The sequence below is a fragment of the Haliotis asinina genome, chromosome 1 (assembly GCF_037392515.1).
Source record: "Haliotis asinina isolate JCU_RB_2024 chromosome 1, JCU_Hal_asi_v2, whole genome shotgun sequence".
Taxonomy (NCBI): domain Eukaryota; kingdom Metazoa; phylum Mollusca; class Gastropoda; order Lepetellida; family Haliotidae; genus Haliotis; species Haliotis asinina.
The window spans coordinates 3,176,437-3,198,051 of NC_090280.1; the positions used below are offsets into that span (position 1 = coordinate 3,176,437).

Genomic DNA, 21,615 nt, shown 5'->3' on the forward strand with positions numbered 1-21,615 from the left:
TCGGGACCTGCTCCCGTCACCAGAGTATCGGGTGTGCGTCACTCTGTCACACTACATGCCTGTTTTAGGTCACGTCTCTCAAATCGGTGCGGTGGAGCGGTGGGTGTAGCATAAAGGTTAAAGCGTTCTCTCGTCACAAAGAAGACCAGGGTTCTATTCCAAACACAGGTATAATATGTAAAGTCGATTTCTGGTGTCTCAGCCTTGACATTGCGGGAATACTGCTAAACGTAGCGGAGAACCAAACTCTCCCATTCACTCAAATCGGTACCTATCTAGTATAATAGCCAGAGGATGCCATGCATATTTATGGAGTTACATGACGCACTCAGCAATGGACAACAACTTGCACAGATGTGTTCAGCTTTGTTAATATATTTCTTAATGACCTTGGTTTTATACAAAAGCTATAAAACACTTATATGTGATGAGAATCGTAAACCATGTAGAGAATTTGATTAAATTAAAAAAAGGAATATGACCTTTAGAAGTAAATTCTTACTCCTTCATCACCTGTGGTACATGCGGTTCAAAGACCGTTACGTGAACACACATATAGTTAAACCATGACACTAAGAAGTCTTACACTACCGGAAAGTATCGCCACTGTGTACTGATGGGAAGACAATAAACTGCTCTGTGCAACGTCAGTAGACCATACAGCCAGCCATGTACTTTGTCGGAACGAAAAACAAGAATGAAGATGTATACATACCTTTCTTGAAGCAGACTATTATGACGACTATTACTATGATGAGGAGGATAAGGAAGAGTAGTACAATTAGAACAATGATCTCCGTGCCCAGAGCTGCCGTTGAAGCGCCAGTGTCTGAAACAAGGGAGGCATGAGGCTGAGTGAGTGAGGTGGGTGTAAGTCGCAGGTGACGGAGGGCCAGTCTACGAGAGGCCAGGTTCAAGTAATGCAGAGTGGACCTTAACCAGTCTAGGGAAACCCAGGTGCCTACCACCTGGCCAGAATCCTGACCATGGGGGTTCTACGATACCAACCATTGCTCACAAGTTTCTAGAAGTCCAGACGGAAGCAACCCTTAAAGGGTATGTCTAGGTCTTAACCGGGAATATGAGTGTCTTAGAAAGCGGCGCCATATTCTTGTCGGTCATCGCTCAAATGCATCCAGCATGCTTCTCCCAAATGATAACCTGAACAAGTCTATCATTTCAGAACATGGGGTGCGAAGGAATGTGTAATATAACAGCCGCCTACAACACTGTAGGTATTCCAGGATATCAAATGACTATGTCCTTATGACATCGTGGCTGCAGTCGATGGAATACTGATGTTGTTAACGTCGTTACCGCCTGTCTGTTCATTTGGGTGCCTCTCTGTTTAACATTTGTATCAGGATCATACTCCAGAAGACGGGTTTATTTTAACACATAAACCACTTATGAGTACTTAAACCATTCATATCTAACTAAACTACTGATATCTTTTTAAACCATTGCTATCTATTGAAACCACGGGTATCTACATAAACCACTCATGTCGAATTATGCAACTTATGTCTTTTTATATATCTGTTTAAACCACTGATATCTATTTAAACCACTTATATCTTTTATAAAATATACCAACTTGGTGGACTCGGTGTTGTTTCCAGCTGCAAGATCAAGTCGATGGGCGAGGACGACCCAATGGCGTTGGTTGCAACACAGGTGTACTGACCAAAGTTGTCCACTGTGGTCGGCGTGATTTTTAAACTGGCTCCAGTCTCCGCCAGCTGCGAGCCACCGAACGACCACTTGTACGAGGAGCTGGGAGGATTAGCCTTGGTCTGGCAGGTCAAGGTCGCGCTATTGCCAATGGTAGTTGAGACGATGGAGTTCTTTAGGATACTACGAGGGCGATCTGTCAACATTGCACATGAAAATAATTTGTAATAGCATGAAAGACACAGCAACTTCAAGTCATATTTGCTTTTTCTTTGAGTGCCATTTTAGAAGTTGAGAAGTATCATATGGAAGGAACTCTATGGATAACAGCTTCTTTTATCCGTGAAAGCGACTCTCCGGGACAGAATCTTGCTCGCGTGAATGTAAGAAGTTGTTGTTCTATATCACATTTACCTTTGACACAATATTGTTCTTGCTTGTTAGCTTAGCATTATGTAAATGGAAGTCTGACATAATGTCATCATCATACAGGCGACACATTGTTGGATGTTATCTGCACACTAACAGTGTATATACCTACTTCAATGTAGAAAAAAGTACAAATTATTATGTGTTTGTGTGAGTGGGTGTCTGTATCCGAATATTAGTTTGTATGGGATTCTGTATGTGTGTATGAGAGAGAGTTTGTCTTCTGTGTGTGTGTGTTTGTGTGTGACCTGGACGTGAGACCTGATTGTGCGTGTGCTTGCGTGCGTGTGGTGTGTGTCTGTGTCTGTGTCTGTGTCTGTGTCTGTATATGTCGGTCTGTGTGTGTGTGTGCGTGTGCGTGTGCGTGTGTGTGTGATAATGAAGAATGGTGATACTGCCTCCATCCTCCATACATTTCCAGTGAGCGGCTAAAGCGTAGGGATTATGTCGGTTATTGTTGAACTAAATAATTTTCATACCAACTAACAAGTCTTGATACCTACTCTCCATGAATACACAATGTAGATTTGAATCACAGTCATTCCCTGTACGGCTTGGTTTCAGTGGGAGGGAAGCCAGTAGTACCTCAGGCCAGTGAACCGTCAAATTTCATCAGTGTTATTTCTCGTGGAACATGTGCTGACGGACCCTACTCACATATTAATATCAAGAAATAATAGTGACCCCACAATGCAGGGGGAGGGTAAGACTCACTGACCTCTCATAGCTTTCTGGTCATTGCTGGACCAAGAAACACTGATTGCAACAAAGATGGGTTTACTGTAGAGTTGTATGCAATACCATGATTCAATACTGCAACGAGTGTGACCATTTTCTGAGGCGTTGTTAATTGATACAGTACCCGTGAAGGCCCGGGGTAGAATAGGCCTTCACGAACCCATGCTTGCCACAAAAGGTGACTCAGGCTTGCTGACTTGGTCGACACAAGTCATCCAGTTCCCAATTACGCAAATCGATGCTCATGCTGTTGATCACTAGATTGCCTGGTCCAAACTCGAGTATCTACAGACCGTTGCCATATAGCCGGAATATTGCTGAGTGTGGCGTAAACCTCAAATCACTCACTGCCTACATCAAATCTATTATCCTGGAAACAACTGGCATGAAGTCAACTCTTCAATACTTACATGACACATTTATGTCAATGCTAGAATTTGTCGTGCCCTTCACGTTCGTTGCTTGACACATGAAAGTGGCATTGTCTTCAGGCGATGCGGACGATATGGACAACGTGGCGCCATTTTGATAGAAATCTCCATTACGCAACCAGGTGTAGGTGGCGGAGGGCGCTGCGCTAGAGGAGCACGTGACTGAAATTGTCTCCCCCTCAGTGACATTGACCTTAGATGGTGTCAGAGAGACTTCCTTGGGAACAACTGGGAGAAAGCATGGATCATGACATGATCAGACAGAATTCAGTTGACATTTCAGGACCAGTTATATAACTACATTGCGATCGTTACCTTGTCAAATGCGAAACAAAATGAAGAGAATGAAAGGAGACCAGCAGCAGACCTCAAGTATTTGTGATCAAGAATGACAACATTATGATTAAAACCAAATTAATCTTGCTGCTTTCATTTATGATGTGTATTCGAAATATTATGACGTTAGCACAAACATATATGCACACCGTTAGACTCACACATGTGTAAAGACTTGGATTAAACGTTAGAAGGCCACAACCATGAGAAGGGATACACACAGAATGCAAAGAAACAGTGCAGAACAAGTGCAGAACAAGTGCAGAACCATGTGAGAAGTGATAACTGTTTCGTTGATCCACTGTGGCAGGGGACCTGGTTAGAACACGTCGACATGGGAACAACGTACACTTGTTAGTATCCAGGATACCTGACCAGGACCACAGACAATGTAGATCTAGACAACGGTCGTGAGGAAGGCATACAATGGGCATATATTTGATGTTGTAACTATCAGTTACCCTAAACTGGTTTTACCAGCAGAATAAGGGCAAAACGTTTTCTTAGGTCGATGCAGTATTTCAGGATTATCATCGGGTTGCATTGAACTCGGGGAAGAGGGGCTGTTCACGAAAGAGGAAAGTTATCAAGGATCACACACTAGATCACATACTGGAATGTAACCATCACTTATACCCTGACACAACCGTTCTGTACAACACACCTGAAATAGTCAGTAAAAAGCACTGTGGGGTAAACAAAATACGTGTTAAAGCGGACATATTTGTTAAAAGTGCATAACAAAAATCACAACAAACACAGCATAAAACGTATTTTATTTATATAAAAAAATGAAACAAACCCAAATTATTGTGTCATGGTCATGCAAGGCATGTGTTAACCCACACAGAATCAACTCAAAGCACCACGGGATCGGCAGGCACAACACTGACCACGGCACACAACACTGACCACGGCACAGCATTACTTACATGTGACCGTCAGCGTGACATACGACCCAGTTCCGGGTCCAATGGCGTTTTCTCCTTCGCATTGATATCGCCCCGCGTCGTCTGGTATCAGACTGTCAATTGACAAAGAAGGACTGACAGGTGTGCTGCCTGTGTATCTGGAGTCAGACATGTCTACAGGTTCCTTGGAGGAACCGTTCAGCATGTTCCAAGTCACTGACGTGACGTTAGGGTTGGCGTCGATCGTGCACAGTATTGTGACGTCATCTCCCGTGTCGGCAATCAGGGCTTCATCCAGGGAAGACACACGTGGGGAATCTGAAAAACAGATGTGACCCACGACTGTGAATATACTTGGCTGGGGAATTCTTCTCTGTCGCCGTACAGACAAATGCTGTAAGAAAGACCAATACTGGAGACATCATTCAAGTTGGTAAGTCTATTATCACTCATTAAACACCTTTTGAGCATACGCGGATGTGATGCTATGTAGAGGTCACCTCTATGTGGAGGTTACTGCAATGTGGAGGTTAGTGCTACACAAACAAAACATCTTCACAGGTTCTGAATACTTCTTGATTTATATTTCCTATTAGGAAATGACGCTTCCAGACTTCCCTTTACTATTGGAAGGAAATGCTAGTCATCGTGTTTCGTTGAATTACAACTTGTGGGGTAATCAGTCTGCAAAGACGCGTATTCATTCTTTAATATTCAAATATTTCATGGTAAATCTGAATGATAAAACTGATCGGTTCATCTATTAACAATACAGAACTGGTGATTTTCAAGACGAAAACCCTGTCACTGTACTTACATTGAATATCCACGAGTGTTGAAACCTCGGTCGTTCCCTTCGTGTTATTAACTTTGCATGTGTATGTCCCAGAATCCTCTGGTGTTGCGGAAGTGATGTTAAGGTAGGCGCCATCTTGGTATTCAACTCCTTCTCTCAGCCACTTAAAACTAGGCGAAGGTACGGCGTTTGCTGAGCACGTGACCAATATAGCCTCATTCTCGCCTACCGTCACAGACGTTTGGCTCACAGTGACGTTTTCTGGCTCGTCTGGTAAGGTATTAATATTATCAAATGACTGATACGGACCATGCAAGTTAAAAACGATTTGTACAAGCATTAGAAGAAGCCGACGTAGTTGTCTGGGACCCTAGCACCACCTCATACGTCAGCCATTGATATACTGTATGGTTACAACAGGTCGGAAAGGTGCGGACGCTTTGTGGACCAGGACACTGCATTGGAAACATCAAATATTTGATATCCTTTACAAATATATTGTAATGGGAACCGATGTACGTGACTCATGTTTAGAAGCTATGGACACATGTTAAAATGCATTAACTACACAATCTTCACTAGTTATGTTCAAACGTGAACTTACAACACTCAAGTCCCAGCATGACAGACTTACAGTGCATAAACCATTGCTTGATACAGTCTAGACACAGTGTGTTTCAGAAATGGCAAGGTCCTGCGAACTTACGAGACAAAAGCATACAAAATGAAGCAACCGAACAATGAACGAACGAATGCAGGGACAACGAACCGGTAAACGGCAACAATATGCAGATTAGACTGGTGCGTTCTGCTTGAAACGAATTGCAGTACACCACAAGAATACATGCACATTTATGCCAGAAATCAAGAAAATAATTCATCGGAAACAGAAGGAGACCAAATCATGAAGTTCTGAAGCAACCGGACAATGAAGGATATCCTGAGTTTTGAACGAACGTAGGGACAATCAAGGACGGCAAAACGGAAATAAGCAGATTAGACTGAATGTTGCCATGTGCACTTCATCAATCTACACACTGAAGTAATAAACAGCAAAAGGAAAATAAACAAGGTACCACTCCAGTTAGTTATTGCAGTACAATAACGTAAAACATGAAGTCATGTCGCCATGGAAACGGTGCAAAAGTGAAGATGTGAGTGCAGGTGACGTCATGGAAGTGATGTCAATGTGAACACGTGCATACATGCAATAAGGTGCAAATACAGCTAGCGACCGTTAGAACAATTGGTTCGTGGATCCAAGTAGAAAAAGAAACAACAGTGCAACGGACGACAAGGGCACCCAGAAAAATGTAACTTACAGCTGATCGTCACTAACACAGCTCTGCTCGATTCCTGACCTCTTGAGTTATTAGCTCTGCAGCTGTAGTTCCCAGCATCAGCAGACGACAACGCTAGTATCGTAAGACCGGGAGAGTCGCTCGTCCCGCCTCCATACTTGCTGGTGTCCGAAAGGTCAAGGACGGCAGAATCTTTCACCCATTGAAACGTGTTTACTGCTGGGTTTGCGTCCACGACGCACGGGATGGTGAGGCTCTTGCCTTCATCAGCGCCGAATGCATCCCCGCCCGGTATTGTAACTCGTGGGGAGTCTAAATAAGCATAGATAGGACATCAGAGCTGGCCAGAGGAACAGAGCAAGCTTCTTTCCTTACTCTGAAAACACACATTCTTACAATAGATGATATCAAAGGGTATAACAGTTTCGACATACGGCATCGTGCGTGCATGTTGTTGATGCAAGCAGACAATTCTAAAAAGTTGACAAACCGTAAGCATTTGGAAACATATGCATGATAAAATGACCATTGTATTAGTGCTAGCATCAACGGACATTCACAAGCTCTTAGTGTGGTCATAACAAACATTTGTCACGTTGTTAATGTCAGTATACCATGCACCTGTCATGCTGTAAGTGTCAGTATACCACGAATCTGTCATGCTGTTAGTGCCAGTATGCCACGAATCTGTCATGCTGTTAGTGTTAATATACCATGCACCTGTCACACTGTTAGTCTCTGTATGCCATGCATCTGTCATGCTGTTAGTGTCTGTATGCCTTGAATGTTTCATCCTGTTAGTGTCAGTATACCATGTGCCTGTCACGCTGTTACTGTCAGTATACCATCCACCTGTCATGCTGTTACTGTCGGTATATAGGGCACCTGTAATGTTGTTAGTGTCTGCATAGCACGCATCTGTCATGCCGTTAGTGTCACTATGCCATGCATCTGTCTTGCTGGTGGTGTCAATATGCCATGCACCTATCATGCGCTTAGTGTATGTATGCCATGAATCTGTCAAGCTGTTAGTGTCAGTATACCATGTACATAATATGCTGTTAGTGTCAGTATACATCTATCAATCTGTAACCCTGTATATTTCTGACGATATTTGATATTTGTGTCTGCTTCAGAGTACAATGTTAACGAGTGTAGGGCATTACACTGCACGTTAATCCAGACTGTCTCGGTGATGTTCCCTTTGGAGTTGGAGCCCACACAGGTCACGTTCCGGTTGTCGTCTGGTCCAGCTGAGTTGATGACGAGGATGGGACGAGATGCTATAACCTGACTTCCTGCTCTCCATTCGTAGGTGGGTGGCGGTATAGCGGCCACGATGCAGGTGAGAGCGAGGTTGTCACCTTCATTGAGGGTTTGCGTGCCACTTGGATTGATAGCAATACTCGCCGGGGGATCTAGAAGAAAACCAACGGAGGAACCCTTTATCCACGCTCAAATATGTAGGCACAATACCGGATCAATGCAGGACAAGTGTAAGGTAAGCGCAAACATAGGAAACTGCCGGCCCAGAGTTGCACCAACGTAGGCAAAGTAGAGGAGCAATGTAGGTACAAATAGATCAATGTAGGTACAGCAGATCAATGTAGGTACAGCAGACCAATGTAGGGATAGTAGAGGAGCAATGTGGGCACAATAGATCAATGTAGGCACAGTATGGATCAAAGTCAGTTCTATCTGACTTGTGATTGCTAGCGCAGCCATCGACCAGGTCTCACTGATATGATGTATAAACGTATTTGACTCAAGTATTGGTTATTAATAACAGCTAATAAACATTTCAAATGCTTTAAGCGAAATGTTCCCGGTCCACTGATACAATACATAAATGCGAGAGGTCCATCATATTGGCAACCCAGTCAACGTGTCTAGTGTCCATAACGAGACGTGTGTCCTTTTTACCACTGAATCTTCACGGGTTGATACAAACACTTATACCTTTAACAAACCAATTTTAATATTTCTCATTTCCTCTCCACAAAGTCTCCACAAAGTCAGCTCCTTGGATTACTTTGCTGAACGGGACAATCAGTACACATTTCTATGACGAGAAAGTCATCTTGATATGAGCAGTACTGTTGATAGTAGACAGTGTGGATATCTGAATATCACTACCATTCTTCATGGTGTGCGCTACTGGAAGAGGGAGTACAACTGATTGACAGACTTGCCAAGCCGCTTATGTGTGTCAGAAAGATTCACCATCTTTGCTGCACACTGTGACCCTCCAGTTCCCCAGACAGTATACAGTGGCTACATACTGGAGTAATTCAATCTGTGAATCAACCCTGGAGTAATTCAATCTGTAAATCAACCCTGGAGTAATTCAATCTGTGAATCAACCCTGGATTAATTCAATCTATGAAGCAACCCAGTGGTAATAGTCTGTGAATCAACCCTTAACCTTACTGACAACCTGATTACTTGAATATATTGATGGCAACAAATAAAGCCAAGTTTTGAATGATTGGTCGGCATGGCACGTTCCACCTACGCCTGACTATATTACACGTTTTATTTATTTACATCAGTATACATGGCTACTTACAGACAACACGAACGGTGACATTGTTGCTGCGGGTCCGCCCCATCTGATTGGGGACCTCGCAGTGGTAGGTTCCCGCGTCACTCTTCTGGATGTTGGAGATCGTAAGGTGGGGTGAGGTGACGTTGGCTCCCCCGGAATATGCAGGGTTCGTCCTGTCGAGGAACTGGGAGTTCTTATACCACGTGACCCCGAAAGGGATGGGGTTGGCGTACACCGAGCACAGGAGAGTCACTGAAGATCCTTCATCAACATCTTGAGGGGAAGAACTGGTGTTGATGATCGGAGGAACTGCGAATAAATAAATCTGCGCATTGGGGATCATGCTCCTCTATCTGAGGATTGGTGCTAAATGATAGCAGGCATGAGGCTGGTAAGTGAACTGAGTGAGTCAGGGACATTGGTTTTACGCCATTTCAAGCAATATTCCAGCAATACCACGACAGGGACACCAGGAACTGGCCTTACATACTGTATTTATATGAATCGAAGCCGGGTGAGCACACGTGTGAACCGGGTAACCTCGGGTAACTTTGGGTGTGCAAAGTTACGTCCCCTGGGTGTTTAGTTTTACAGTTTTCAATCCTGATTTTGTGTCCAGGTTTTTCAAGAGTATCTTTATGATATTAATCGAGGTGGTAAAGGTTTGAGACGCTAACGGACATAACTAAATACAATTCAAACCCCGCCAAACTCACTCACTCATTCAGTAAATATAAACTCACATTTCACGCTGATGCCCACTATGACTGATGCCTGTCCCTTATCGTTCGTCGCCTTGCACGTGTATCTGCCGTTGTCATAAGGCGTGGACGCTGTGATACTGAGGGCGGAGGTGTTGGAGACAGGGTTGGTGCTGTCAGTTTCGAAAAACCACTCGTAGGTTGGTGACGGCACACCGTCTGCAATGCACGTCACCAGGACGTCGCCTCCAGCGTCCACCTCGAAAGCGTTTGGTATTGTCCGGATATTCGTGGGAGCATCTGAACAAATATATCACATGTATGAAAACAAAACAATCTTTTCGTAAAATGGTCAGTATAGAGCAAACGTTATGAACAACAAGTTCTGTATTTCGTGAGTGCGACGTCTCGATATAGAAGTTTGCACCGTTGTCAAGCAGCAACGGTATAAGAATCTGTATCGACACGTTTCACTTGTTATCCATATGTTAGTTCTATACTGTTAGTTCTCAATCTGTAAGATGCCACTCAAACCAGTAAAATGGTCATGCCATCATTTTCTCATGTTAAACATTGGTACACGTCCCTGGAGCCATCATGTTGTCACAGTAGCTAATGAAGTTATCCTCAGCATCGATTGAATTATTGAGTTTTACGCCGCTTCTGGCAATATTCCAGCAATATCACTGCGGCGGACACCAGAAATGGGCTTAACACAATGTACCTTTGTGGGGATGCGAACCCGGATCTTTAGCGTGAAGAGCTAAGTTTTTAACCACTAGGCTATCCCACGGCGTTGTCTTGTCTCGCTGGTCTGTGACAACAGCCTGTGTAACATGGATCTGGATCAGGCAGTGTCACGATCTATATAGCGAACAACGATCCAATCAGGAGGGTTCTGATGACCCGCAGTCTGACAAGCATGACCACCTAATCCACGAATTGTACTTTTCCCAGGAAGTACTGACTCATCGACACCTATTATCATTATTCAAATCTACCGGGTACCCATGTATACAACTTACAACTTATGGCAACAGACACCGCATTACTCCGCGTGGTTCCAAGGACGTTTCCAGCTTCGCACTGATACGACCCTGCGTCATTCGGCTGGAGGTTGAATATGGCCAAGGCTGGGGATGCAACCGTTCCTCCCCCGTACTTCGACCCCGTGGTGATCGGTAGAGTCGTGCCGGAAACAATCTTGTACCACGTCACTGACGTCTCCTTGGGGTCAGCGTCGATGTTGCATGGAATGATGAGAGACGTGCTGATGTCGGCACCATACGACACGTTTGGAATTGTGACCTTCGGTTTATCTGGGGAAAATATAGCATTAATATGTGCTGGAGGCCCACGCCCACGCACGCACGCACGCGCGCACACAGACACACACACACATGCAAGCACACACACGCACGCATGCATACACACACATACAAACACAACTCCACACGTCTACTCACATCGGACGGCGACGGTGACGCTAGGGCCGGATCCTTCACCGACAACGTTGGAGACGATGCAGACGTACGTCCCAGCGTCCTCTGCCTGGGGGTTGTTGATTGTGAGACTGGGTAAGCCCGGGTCGTCGCCATTGAGGAACCTCCCTGACGACCTGTCAAGTACTTGATTGTCCTTGATCCACCGGACAGTGGTCGGAGATGGCTTAGATGCATAAGAGCAGTGCAGATTGCCAGTGACCCCCTCTGTTAATGTGTATGTGGACGGACTGGAGGAAACGGTCGGTTTATCTAAAATGTCAGGATGGGTTCTCTGTAAATACTGAATAAGTCCCTTGTATACGTCAGAATACGTTCCTTGAGCGTTCTACCTTACAATCTCAGTCTTTGAACTGTGATTTCAACTTTGCCACAAACGCCTCTCATCAAGGTGGTAGTATATAACGGGACAACTGATAATCAAGACGTCCACTTCGTCACTCACTCACTCACACAGTGGCTGTTTGTTTCATAGAAACATCGGCAGATTGTAAACGGTTTAGCTAAAGTCAAAGAGTTGTTTCTTATAACATGCCCTGTACATTACATCGATAAGAATTCAAGACAATATACATGCCGTGTACATAGACTGTAAGGATATGATGATCTGCAGGTACACAGTCCATGCTCCATCTATAGACCATGATACATTGTATATTTGACACAATCAGGGCTTTTTACCAGCGCCATTTATGTTATTAATCATCCCTTCATTCACTCCGCCCCACTCACATTGAACTGTGATGGTTTTTGTGACCCTTCTCCCCGTTGTTGCTGGGTGGGACATGTCGCAGTGCAGCTGAATGCCATCGTCGGTGGCGGTGAAGAAGCGGTAGAGGTAGTTCACGGTCCTGTAGGTGCCGTCATCGTTGACGGTGGTTGGAGGGCTGTACCCGTTTGTAACTGACGACGATGAGCCAACTCGCCACCTGAGAGTGGCCTGAGGTACAGCACCGTCAGCTACACACGTGTACGTGACGTTTTGGCCAGCGTTGATGGTGGCGTCCCCGAGTATCTCCGGATACTGACTAGGCGGAGGGACTGCAGTAATAGTAATGATACTTTCATGATCCTGAATACTGATCCTAATGATCATAGAATTAATGCAATACAACACAGACAATCACAGTCTACATGCAGTACAACACAGACAATCATAGTCTACATGCAGTACAACACAGACAATCATAGTCTACATGCAGTACAACACAGACAATCATAGTCTACATGCAGTACAACACAGACAATCATAGTCTACATGCAGTACAACACAGACAATCATAGTCTACATGCAATACAACACAGACAATCATAGTCTACATGCAATACGACACAGACAATCATAGTCTACATGCAATACAACACAGAAAATCATAGTCTACATGCAGTACAACACAGACAATCATAGTCTACATGCAATACGACACAGACAATCATAGTCTACATGCAGTATAACACAGACAATCATAGTCTACATGCAATACGACACAGACAATCATAGTCTACATGCAGTACAACACAGACATTCATAGTCTACATGCAATACGACACAGACAATCATAGTCTACATGCAATACGACACAGACAATCATAGTCTACATGCAGTACAGCACAGACAATCATAGTCTACATGCAGTACAGCACAGACAATCATAGTCTACATGCAATACGACACAGACAATCATAGTCTACATGCAATACGACACAGACAATCATAGTCTACATGCAGTACAACACAGACAATCATAGTCTACATGCAATACAACACAGACAATCATAGTCTACATGCAGTACAACACAGACAATCATAGTCTACATGCAATACAACACAGACAATCATAGTCTACATGCAGTACAACACAGACAATCATAGTCTACATGCAGTACAACACAGACAATCATAGTCTACATGCAATACAACACAGAAAATCATAGTCTACATGCAGTACAACACAGACAATCATAGTCTACATGCAATACGACACAGACAATCATAGTCTACATGCAGTACAACACAGACATTCATAGTCTACATGCAGTACAACACAGACAATCATAATCTATATTTCAGTACAACACAGACAATCATAGTCTACATGCAATACAACACAGACAATCATAGTCTACATGCAGTACAACACAGACAATCATAGTCTACATGCAATACGACACAGACAATCATAGTCTACATGCAGTACAACACAGACAATCATATTCTACATGCAATACGACACAGACAATCATAGTCTACATGCAGTACAACACAGACAATCATAATCTACATGCAGTACAACACAGACAATCATAGTCTACATGCAGTACAACACAGACAATCATAGTCTACATGCAATACAACACAGACAATCATAGTCTACATGCAGTACAACACAGACAATCATAGTCTACATGAAGTTTGTTTGTGGTTGAATGCAATGGGTAGCTATAGTACAGCTCAAGACGGTGCCAAGAAACGATACTTAAGGAGTGAGTTAGTGAGTGAGTTTAGATTAACGTCGTATTCAGCAATACTGCAGCTATATTGCGGCGGTCTGTAACTAATTAAGTGAAGACCAGACAATTCAATGATCAACATCATGAGCATCGACCTACGCCATTGGAATGCGATGCCATGTGTGAACCAGGTCAGCGAGCCCGACCACCCGATCCCGTTTGAAGACAACCATGGTTTACAGCATGGACCCCGTTTCACAAAACTCTCGTAACGTTTAGATCTCGTAACTCTTCTCGTAACTTTTTCCCACTTCCTATGTTACAGTATAGGAGGTACGAATGCTATGAGAAGATGTTCGACCCCGAACTTTACGGATCATCTAGGGAATGAGTGAGTGAGTTAAGTTGTCGCTGTTAACGGGATGTTAACACTGGACGTATGTTGGGAATGGAACCTCGACCCACGGTGTGATGAACGAATGCTACCCCACCGCCATAATATAAGGGTCCAAATTAGAACGATTCTATGACAAGAAAACTTATAAGCACCCGTAACTTTAGTAGCTTGAAAGTTTAATTTATATACTCATATGAAGTCATGTGGGGGAAAGGTCATGCTACTGATAGTATGAGTATGGTGTTATATACCGCTTTCAGCAAAGTTTCAGCAATGTCACGATGGGATACACCAGGAATGGGGTTCACACATTGTACCCACGTGAAGACTCGAACCCTGTCATAGACGTGACGAGCGGAAGCTTTAACCACCGTCACTATATACAGATATGATGATTACGACCACAAAGTCTACCTGCATTAAACCTGGACAATTGAGGGGACAACGAAAGGGAAGTACTAGTAACTGTCGGTTTGCGTGACGTGCTGGGTAACGTTTGGATGACGTAAGCTGTGAATACGTACGGATGAACAGAATGGCGGACAACATACGTACCCTGAATGTAAAAGGTGCCAGTAACACTCTTTGTTACCCCCGTAGGCAAGGAGCCCCTGCAGGTGATATTGACTCCGTTGTCCTCCCACCTGGCAGTCAGCTGGTAGCTGCTGACACACTCGTAAGACACGATACCTTGGGACGACGTGCTAATCACAGTGCATGCCGTGTCTGTACTGAAGGGACTTAGCTCGTCCCCTCTCTGCCAGACATACGTTATCTGGGCACCGTTAACGATGGAGCTACAGCTGAGGGTGTAACTCGTGCCAGCCTTCATGGGGGTTGGCATGGAGAGAAACGGTGTGGTAAAAACTGGAAAAGTTAGTACTACCATGAGAATTTCATGAAACTAATGATGTTGACAGTGATGATGTTGACTAATGATGGTGATAGTGATGATGTTGGCTAATGATGTTGACACTGATGATGTTGGCTAATGATGGTGATAGTGATGATGTTGGCTAATGACGATGGCAGTGACGATGTTGGCTAATGATGTTGACAGTGATGATGTTGGCTAATGATGGTGATAGTGATGATATTTGCTAATGACGATGACAGTGACGATGTTGGCTAATGACGACGACGGTGATGATGTTGGTTAATGATGTTGACAGTGATGATGTTGGCAATGATGTTGACAGTAATGATGTTGGATAATGATGGTGACAGTGATGATGTTGGCTAATGACGATGACAGTGATGATATTGGTTAATGAAGGTGATAGTGATGATGTTGACTAATGATGGTGATAGTGATGATATTTGCTAATGACGATGGCAGTGACGATGTTGGCTAATGACGTTGACAATGATGATATTTGCTAATGACGATGACAGTGACGATGTTGGCTAATGACGACGACGGTGATGATGTTGGTTAATGATGTTGACAGTGATGATGTTGGCAATGATGTTGACAGTAATGATGTTGGATAATGATGGTGACAGTGATGATGTTGGCTAATGATGGTGATAGTGATGATGTTGACCAATGATGGTGATAGTGATGATGTTGGTTAATGATGATGACAGTGATGGTGTTGGCCAATGATGGTGACAGTGATGATGTTGGCCAATGATGTTGACAGTGATTATGTTGGCTAATGATGGTGACAGTGATGATGTTGGCTAATGATGGTGATAGTGATGGTGTTGGCCAATGATGATGATAGTGATGATGTTGGCAATGATGTTGACAGTGATGATGTTGGATAATGATGGTGACAGTGATGGTGTTGGCTAATGATGGTGACAGTGATGGTGATAGTGATGATGTTGGCCAATGATGATGATAGTGATGATGTTGGCAATGATGTTGACAGTGATCATGTTGGATAATGATGGTGATAGTGATGGTGTTGGCTAATGATGGTGACAGTGATGGTGACAGTGATGGTGTTGGCCAATGATGATGATAGTGATGATGTTGGCCAATGATGTTGACAGTGATCATGTTGGATAATGATGGTGACAGTGATGGTGTTGGCTAATGATGGTGACAGTGATGGTGTTGGCCAATGATGATGACAGTGATGATGTTGGCCAATGACGACGACGGTGATGATGTTGGCAATGATGTTGACAGTGATCATGTTGGATAATGATGGTGACAGTGATGGTGTTGGCTAATGATGGTGACAGTGATGGTGACAGTGATGGTGTTGGCCAATGATGGTGACAGTGATGATGTTGGCCAATGATGTTGACAGTGATTATGTTGGCTAATGATGTTGACAGTGATGATGTTGGCTAATGATGGTGATAGTGATGATGTTGGCCAATGATGATGATAGTGATGATGTTGGCTAATGATGGTGACAGTGATGATGTTGGCTAATGATGGTGACAGTGATGGTGTTGGCCAATGATGATGATAGTGATGATGTTGGATAATGATGTTGACAGTGATGATGTTGGATAATGATGGTGACAGTGATGGTGTTGGCGAATGAAGGTGATAGTGATGATGTTGGCCAATGATGGCTCATGATGATGGGTGAGTTTAGTTTTACTCCACTTTTAGCAATATCATGGGAACACCAGAAATGGACTTTTGAAATGAAATGGAGCATTCCGACTGAGTGTGACAGGTAGACACAGGCTGTCAATGGTTACATGGAAACACGGGGACGATGATGACAGGTATATATCAGCGTAAAAGTGAGTAAGGCAGGTTCGAAACGACGTTTACCGGTATCCAAGGATGTAGCCGACATAGGCATCACATGTGGGTAATCGAATGTAAATCTTCGGAGTGACGAGAAAATACTTCTAGAACAGGTTACCCTGTTATTGTTTGAGCAAAGTATCGTAACTGGCGCTCTCAAACTAATGGGAATAACACGCTTGTGTGAGAGAAAACACAGTCTCTAAAACCCAAAACAGCGGAGTTTGAGTGAATGTTGTTTTATGTCGCAATCAGCAGTATTCAAGATATATCACTGTTGAATAGTTTTCGCAAACACGGAACTTGAGAAGATGGGTACTTGAACCAACATGTTGGTCGGTTCGGTTGGCTTGTGACGACGACGACGATGATGAATGAATGAATGAATGAATGAATGAATGAATGAATGAATGAATGAAAAGTGATTGTTAATCCAACACAACAGTACATGTCTACCTATACTAAACCTAAGTACAGACTGCATCACTATTATCATATAAGTCTAGTGACATCTATAACCTGTTGAGAAGACATTTTCGATAATTAGAGTTCAGAGTTTGTTTTCAAGGCAATTTACTTGCCAACCCGAAAAGTGACAAAATCGAAAGAAAACATTCTTAAAACATTATTACAGATGTTTTACTTCGATGCCCGGCACGCAAAACCGAAATCGGTATTCTTAATAGAACACTCTCAAAATAATGACAAATGAAATTCGCTTGCCATAAATTGCAGAGTTTGGAAATCCCTACACAGTTTATGGATTTCAAATATTTCCATCACGACAGGTTATAATGTCGGGTATTAGATTCATATTTCACTCATAAATATTACAAGCTGGCTACAGTTATCAACACACTGTGCGAATACTACATATTATTCGATAGACTTTGCCATGAAAACGTGCAAGAACTTAGATTTCCTAAGATGATCTAAAGAAGAAACTAACTTTGTTTCCGAAGCTTCAAGTGCATATTACTTGTACATGTACTTACTTTGAGCTGTTGATATTGAACATAGAGATAGCACCATTGCAAGCCCTGGCAGCAGGGAAGGTCGGGTTCGGGGCGTCATGACGTGGAAGCTGTAGACGCTGCTGTTGTTACTGTGGGTAAAAGGTGTCTGGATGGCTGGCAGATATCAGACCATTGTTCTGAAAGAAACAAAATGTTGTTTAAATACGTGTTTTTCAAATGGTTCTACGATCTTTCTACGAATCGCCACATCAAATGACAAGTTTATACACACTGTATAACAGATTTGTATACAAAACTTAAGATGACTTCAATACTGGAATTCCATAGACAGGTTGTCAAGAAAAGGTTTGTTTTAGTCATTGTTTGTGAGTTAATGTTTCACGTCTACTGACCATGTTTCTAACGACGGCAGCAAGTATTGTAATCCACAAAACACACATGTACAAGGTTATATGGAAAAGGAGAGTTTTCATATATATATGTTAACATTAATATAAAAACATATAGACTATACAACTATGGTGAGCAGGACCAGTATACAGCTGTAATATTGCGTCGCAAAACTAAACTAACTGACTCTTCAGCAGGGAGCATTAATTTGACATAAATCATATAGCGAGATGACTTAAACACAACTTTATAAAGAGTGCCGTAACACCTGGCATACATCTGTGTTCGATGGCACCTAAATATGAAACAACCCGTTTTAGTTATTTGACAGTGTGATAGAGTTTTTGACACGACCAACACAGTTGTGGTTTTCATGTTACGTTACCAGGTTTTCAGTGACTGTGAAGGTTTGGTAACGTGTTTAGTCAAATCTACCTTTTATCTGCATGCTGTCATTGCCCGTTTATTAATGATAAAGTGTTTCTCACAAAGAAAACAGTAAAGTGATTTTATGGGCATAATGTATTTTTTAGATCCACTTAATAACAAATAGAGAGTGAATTTTGTTTTACCCCGCGTTTAGCAATATTCCACCACTATCACAACAGGGGGACACCAGAAATGTGCTTCACACATTGTACCCATGTGGGACATAGAACCGCGATTTCGTCCTAACGAGTGAACGCTTCAACCCCAAGATACCCCACCGCCCCTCAAAGGTAAGGGATAACGTCGCACCTCCATTTCATCCTTAAAAGGTTTATTTCATATAAACGTTACACCTAAGATCAAACTTACAGAGAGGTAAAAATTCCTTTTCCAAAGAATTTGGAACACGAGCATATTTTTACAAATATTCAGGTTAAACTGGGATCCTGGTAAGAAGGGAGACAATCCTTTCGGTAATCTACATATTAAAACATCACCGACCTGTCTTCTAGGGCGCATCCACCTGACATAACCTGTTAAAACAGAGTGTGTTTCGCGAAATAACTCACAGTACAAACTCCCGTGGGACGTGCTGCAAGTTCCAGAAGCTTGCATGGAACTGCTCTGCTTGACATTCTGTCAGCTATATACATGTAGCGATGCGATATATTGTCAGCGGTTCACGAATCTTCTTCACAAATGTATTAAGCTTTTATCGGAAATCAAGCAACACAAATGAACGAATGTCTTACGTGTGTAAACACACTTCGATCGGCTATTTGACCTACATCACTGACGCTGGTATGCTGGTTCAATTAAGTGGTGCGTGTTTGTCATACGACAGAGCATTGTCATTCCTTTGGATATTGGCACAACAGTAGGGAAAGTAGGTCATCACCAAGAATGTTAATTAAACGACCGCTTATGGTTAGAATATATATGGACTGAAGGGGGAAACTGGTAATTTCCTAATAAAAGAGTACATAGTTGTAGTATTTGATTATTGGACCAACAGACATGTTTTAGCACTTTGAAGAAAAACACCAACATGGGCGTTTTATGAATATATGCTTTAAGGAAAGTAAAATGTAACATGGAGACTATTTTAAGACAGTGAAAAATGAAACGTAAATATTGATGAGCTACCTGTCATACTGACATGAACTCAGAGACAGATCAGTTATGGAACTGTATCGTGTAGCTGAATATCAGTGGTGACAGCTAAATAGTAAGTCTTGCTTCACCAACATCACCTGTCACTCTCACGGAGGTGACAGCTAAACAGTACGTCTCGTTTCACCAACATCACCTGTCACTCTCACGGGGTTGACAGCTAAATAGTAAGTCTCGCTTCACCAACATCACCTGTCACCTTCGCGGGGATGACAGCTAAATAGTAAGTCTCTCGCTTCACCAACATCACCTGTCACTCTCACGGGGATGACAGCTAAATAGTAAGTCTCGCTTCACCAACATCACCTGCCACGTGGTGAGTTATGTAAACACTGACTTGCGTCGTGTGATGGACAATTTAGCAGCCATGGCACTCACTAGTAGCATTATAAGTATTGGTGTCCAACGTCGACCATCGCCATCCCCCTTCCCCGCACCCCTACTCCCACAACCCACCATCAACCCCACACCCCGCACTACCTTCCCATATGATGTACAAGTAGTCATCAGCAGACCGTCCAACAATGCCTCCTGAATGTTTTACCTGACTTCAAAGACTTGATTGTGTTTCAATATTAAACTCTTTCTTAAATGATTATAAAATTATCTTGTTGATACTTTTATTCTTAAACTATATTAAAGACATTTCTAGTAAAAGAAAGTGTTATTCCTGTGAATACGTGTATATAAAAAATGCATATGGTAAATGTATAAACAAAAGCTATAATACCGATCCCTGGAAGACAAAGACCCCAAATATATATATCTTCTCCCATTTAAACGAAATATACATTGCTGTGTCTAATCTAGGATATTCGTAACGATTGTGCTTCTTCACATGCTATTTTAAGTTTCGTGAAACAGAAGTCTGCTACTGAATGTATCAAATACTGAGACGTATTCATAAATGTTCAAGATGACATAGACAGTATATAGATATAACAGTTTAACTATCATCATCAAGTCCGAAGATGTCTATGGTACAAGAACGTGTGCGTGTGTGTGTGTGTGTGTGTGTGTGTGTGTGTGTGTGTGTGTGTGTGTGTGTGTTTTAAGTGGTGGAACAGGGTTATTGATAATCAAATCTTCTTTTAACAACTGCAAACCACCACCCCGGAAGCGAGGCAGACAACAACGGGAGTTTGTGTTTTCCCAGTTCTTTACAAACGTCAGTCAACAGATAAACACATCACACTATAACTAAACTAACCTTTCTTTTCAAAACATGTACAACGTTGTATATGTTCCACACAATGAGCGCCTTTCTTCGGTTGTATATCTCCATTCCTAGCTACTTGAACGATAGACGTGATGCACAATCCGCCGTTCAATACTGCGGTTTCCATGGAGACGAAGCACAACAGAGATAGTTCGATATACTCCACGTGACTGCTGAATTTGTAAGTGGCGTTCTCGGATTTGTATAGAATCATTGATTTATGCTGATAGGAAGTTGCGATTTTTATTTTCGTTTTATGACGATTGACAGGTCACGATTCTGTGCTGCTCTGCCGTGAATAAGCTACTGGGTGTCTGAGTTTGTCGACGACAGGGGGCTTGTCATGCAATTACATCGATTCACATGGCATGACATGTCATCGCTCCTAATGGAGCGACGCTGAACAATGCATTGCATGATCTTCATACAATTATATGTCAAAGGCCGAATTAGTTCCAATTTCTTACACTTGTACGACATCCTTCAT

General features: G+C 42.8%; 1 protein-coding gene across 4 annotated transcripts in view; it reads right to left on the reverse strand.

The window, feature by feature from the left end:
• Nucleotides 1-21,615, reverse strand: part of LOC137286317 (hemicentin-1-like) — a 60,119-nt gene that overhangs the window by 14,436 nt on the left and 24,068 nt on the right. For 3 of the 4 annotated variants that reach the window (XM_067818127.1, XM_067818119.1, XM_067818101.1), the window contains exons 1-14: nucleotides 17,936-18,085; nucleotides 14,771-15,082; nucleotides 12,100-12,408; nucleotides 11,332-11,619; nucleotides 10,891-11,184; nucleotides 9,908-10,165; nucleotides 9,186-9,473; nucleotides 7,783-8,034; nucleotides 6,638-6,928; nucleotides 5,337-5,585; nucleotides 4,541-4,837; nucleotides 3,252-3,500; nucleotides 1,598-1,870; nucleotides 716-829 (exon numbers count right to left, since the gene is read on the reverse strand). In XM_067818127.1, coding sequence (XP_067674228.1) covers nucleotides 716-829; nucleotides 1,598-1,870; nucleotides 3,252-3,500; nucleotides 4,541-4,837; nucleotides 5,337-5,585; nucleotides 6,638-6,928; nucleotides 7,783-8,034; nucleotides 9,186-9,473; nucleotides 9,908-10,165; nucleotides 10,891-11,184; nucleotides 11,332-11,619; nucleotides 12,100-12,408; nucleotides 14,771-15,082; nucleotides 17,936-18,014 — 3,553 coding nt within the window. In that variant the 5' untranslated portion in view covers nucleotides 18,015-18,085. Of the gene's footprint in view, nucleotides 1-715; nucleotides 830-1,597; nucleotides 1,871-3,251; nucleotides 3,501-4,540; nucleotides 4,838-5,336; nucleotides 5,586-6,637; nucleotides 6,929-7,782; nucleotides 8,035-9,185; nucleotides 9,474-9,907; nucleotides 10,166-10,890; nucleotides 11,185-11,331; nucleotides 11,620-12,099; nucleotides 12,409-14,770; nucleotides 15,083-17,935; nucleotides 18,094-21,615 lie in introns of those variants that run through there. The other variant, XM_067818111.1, reaches the window with a different exon arrangement.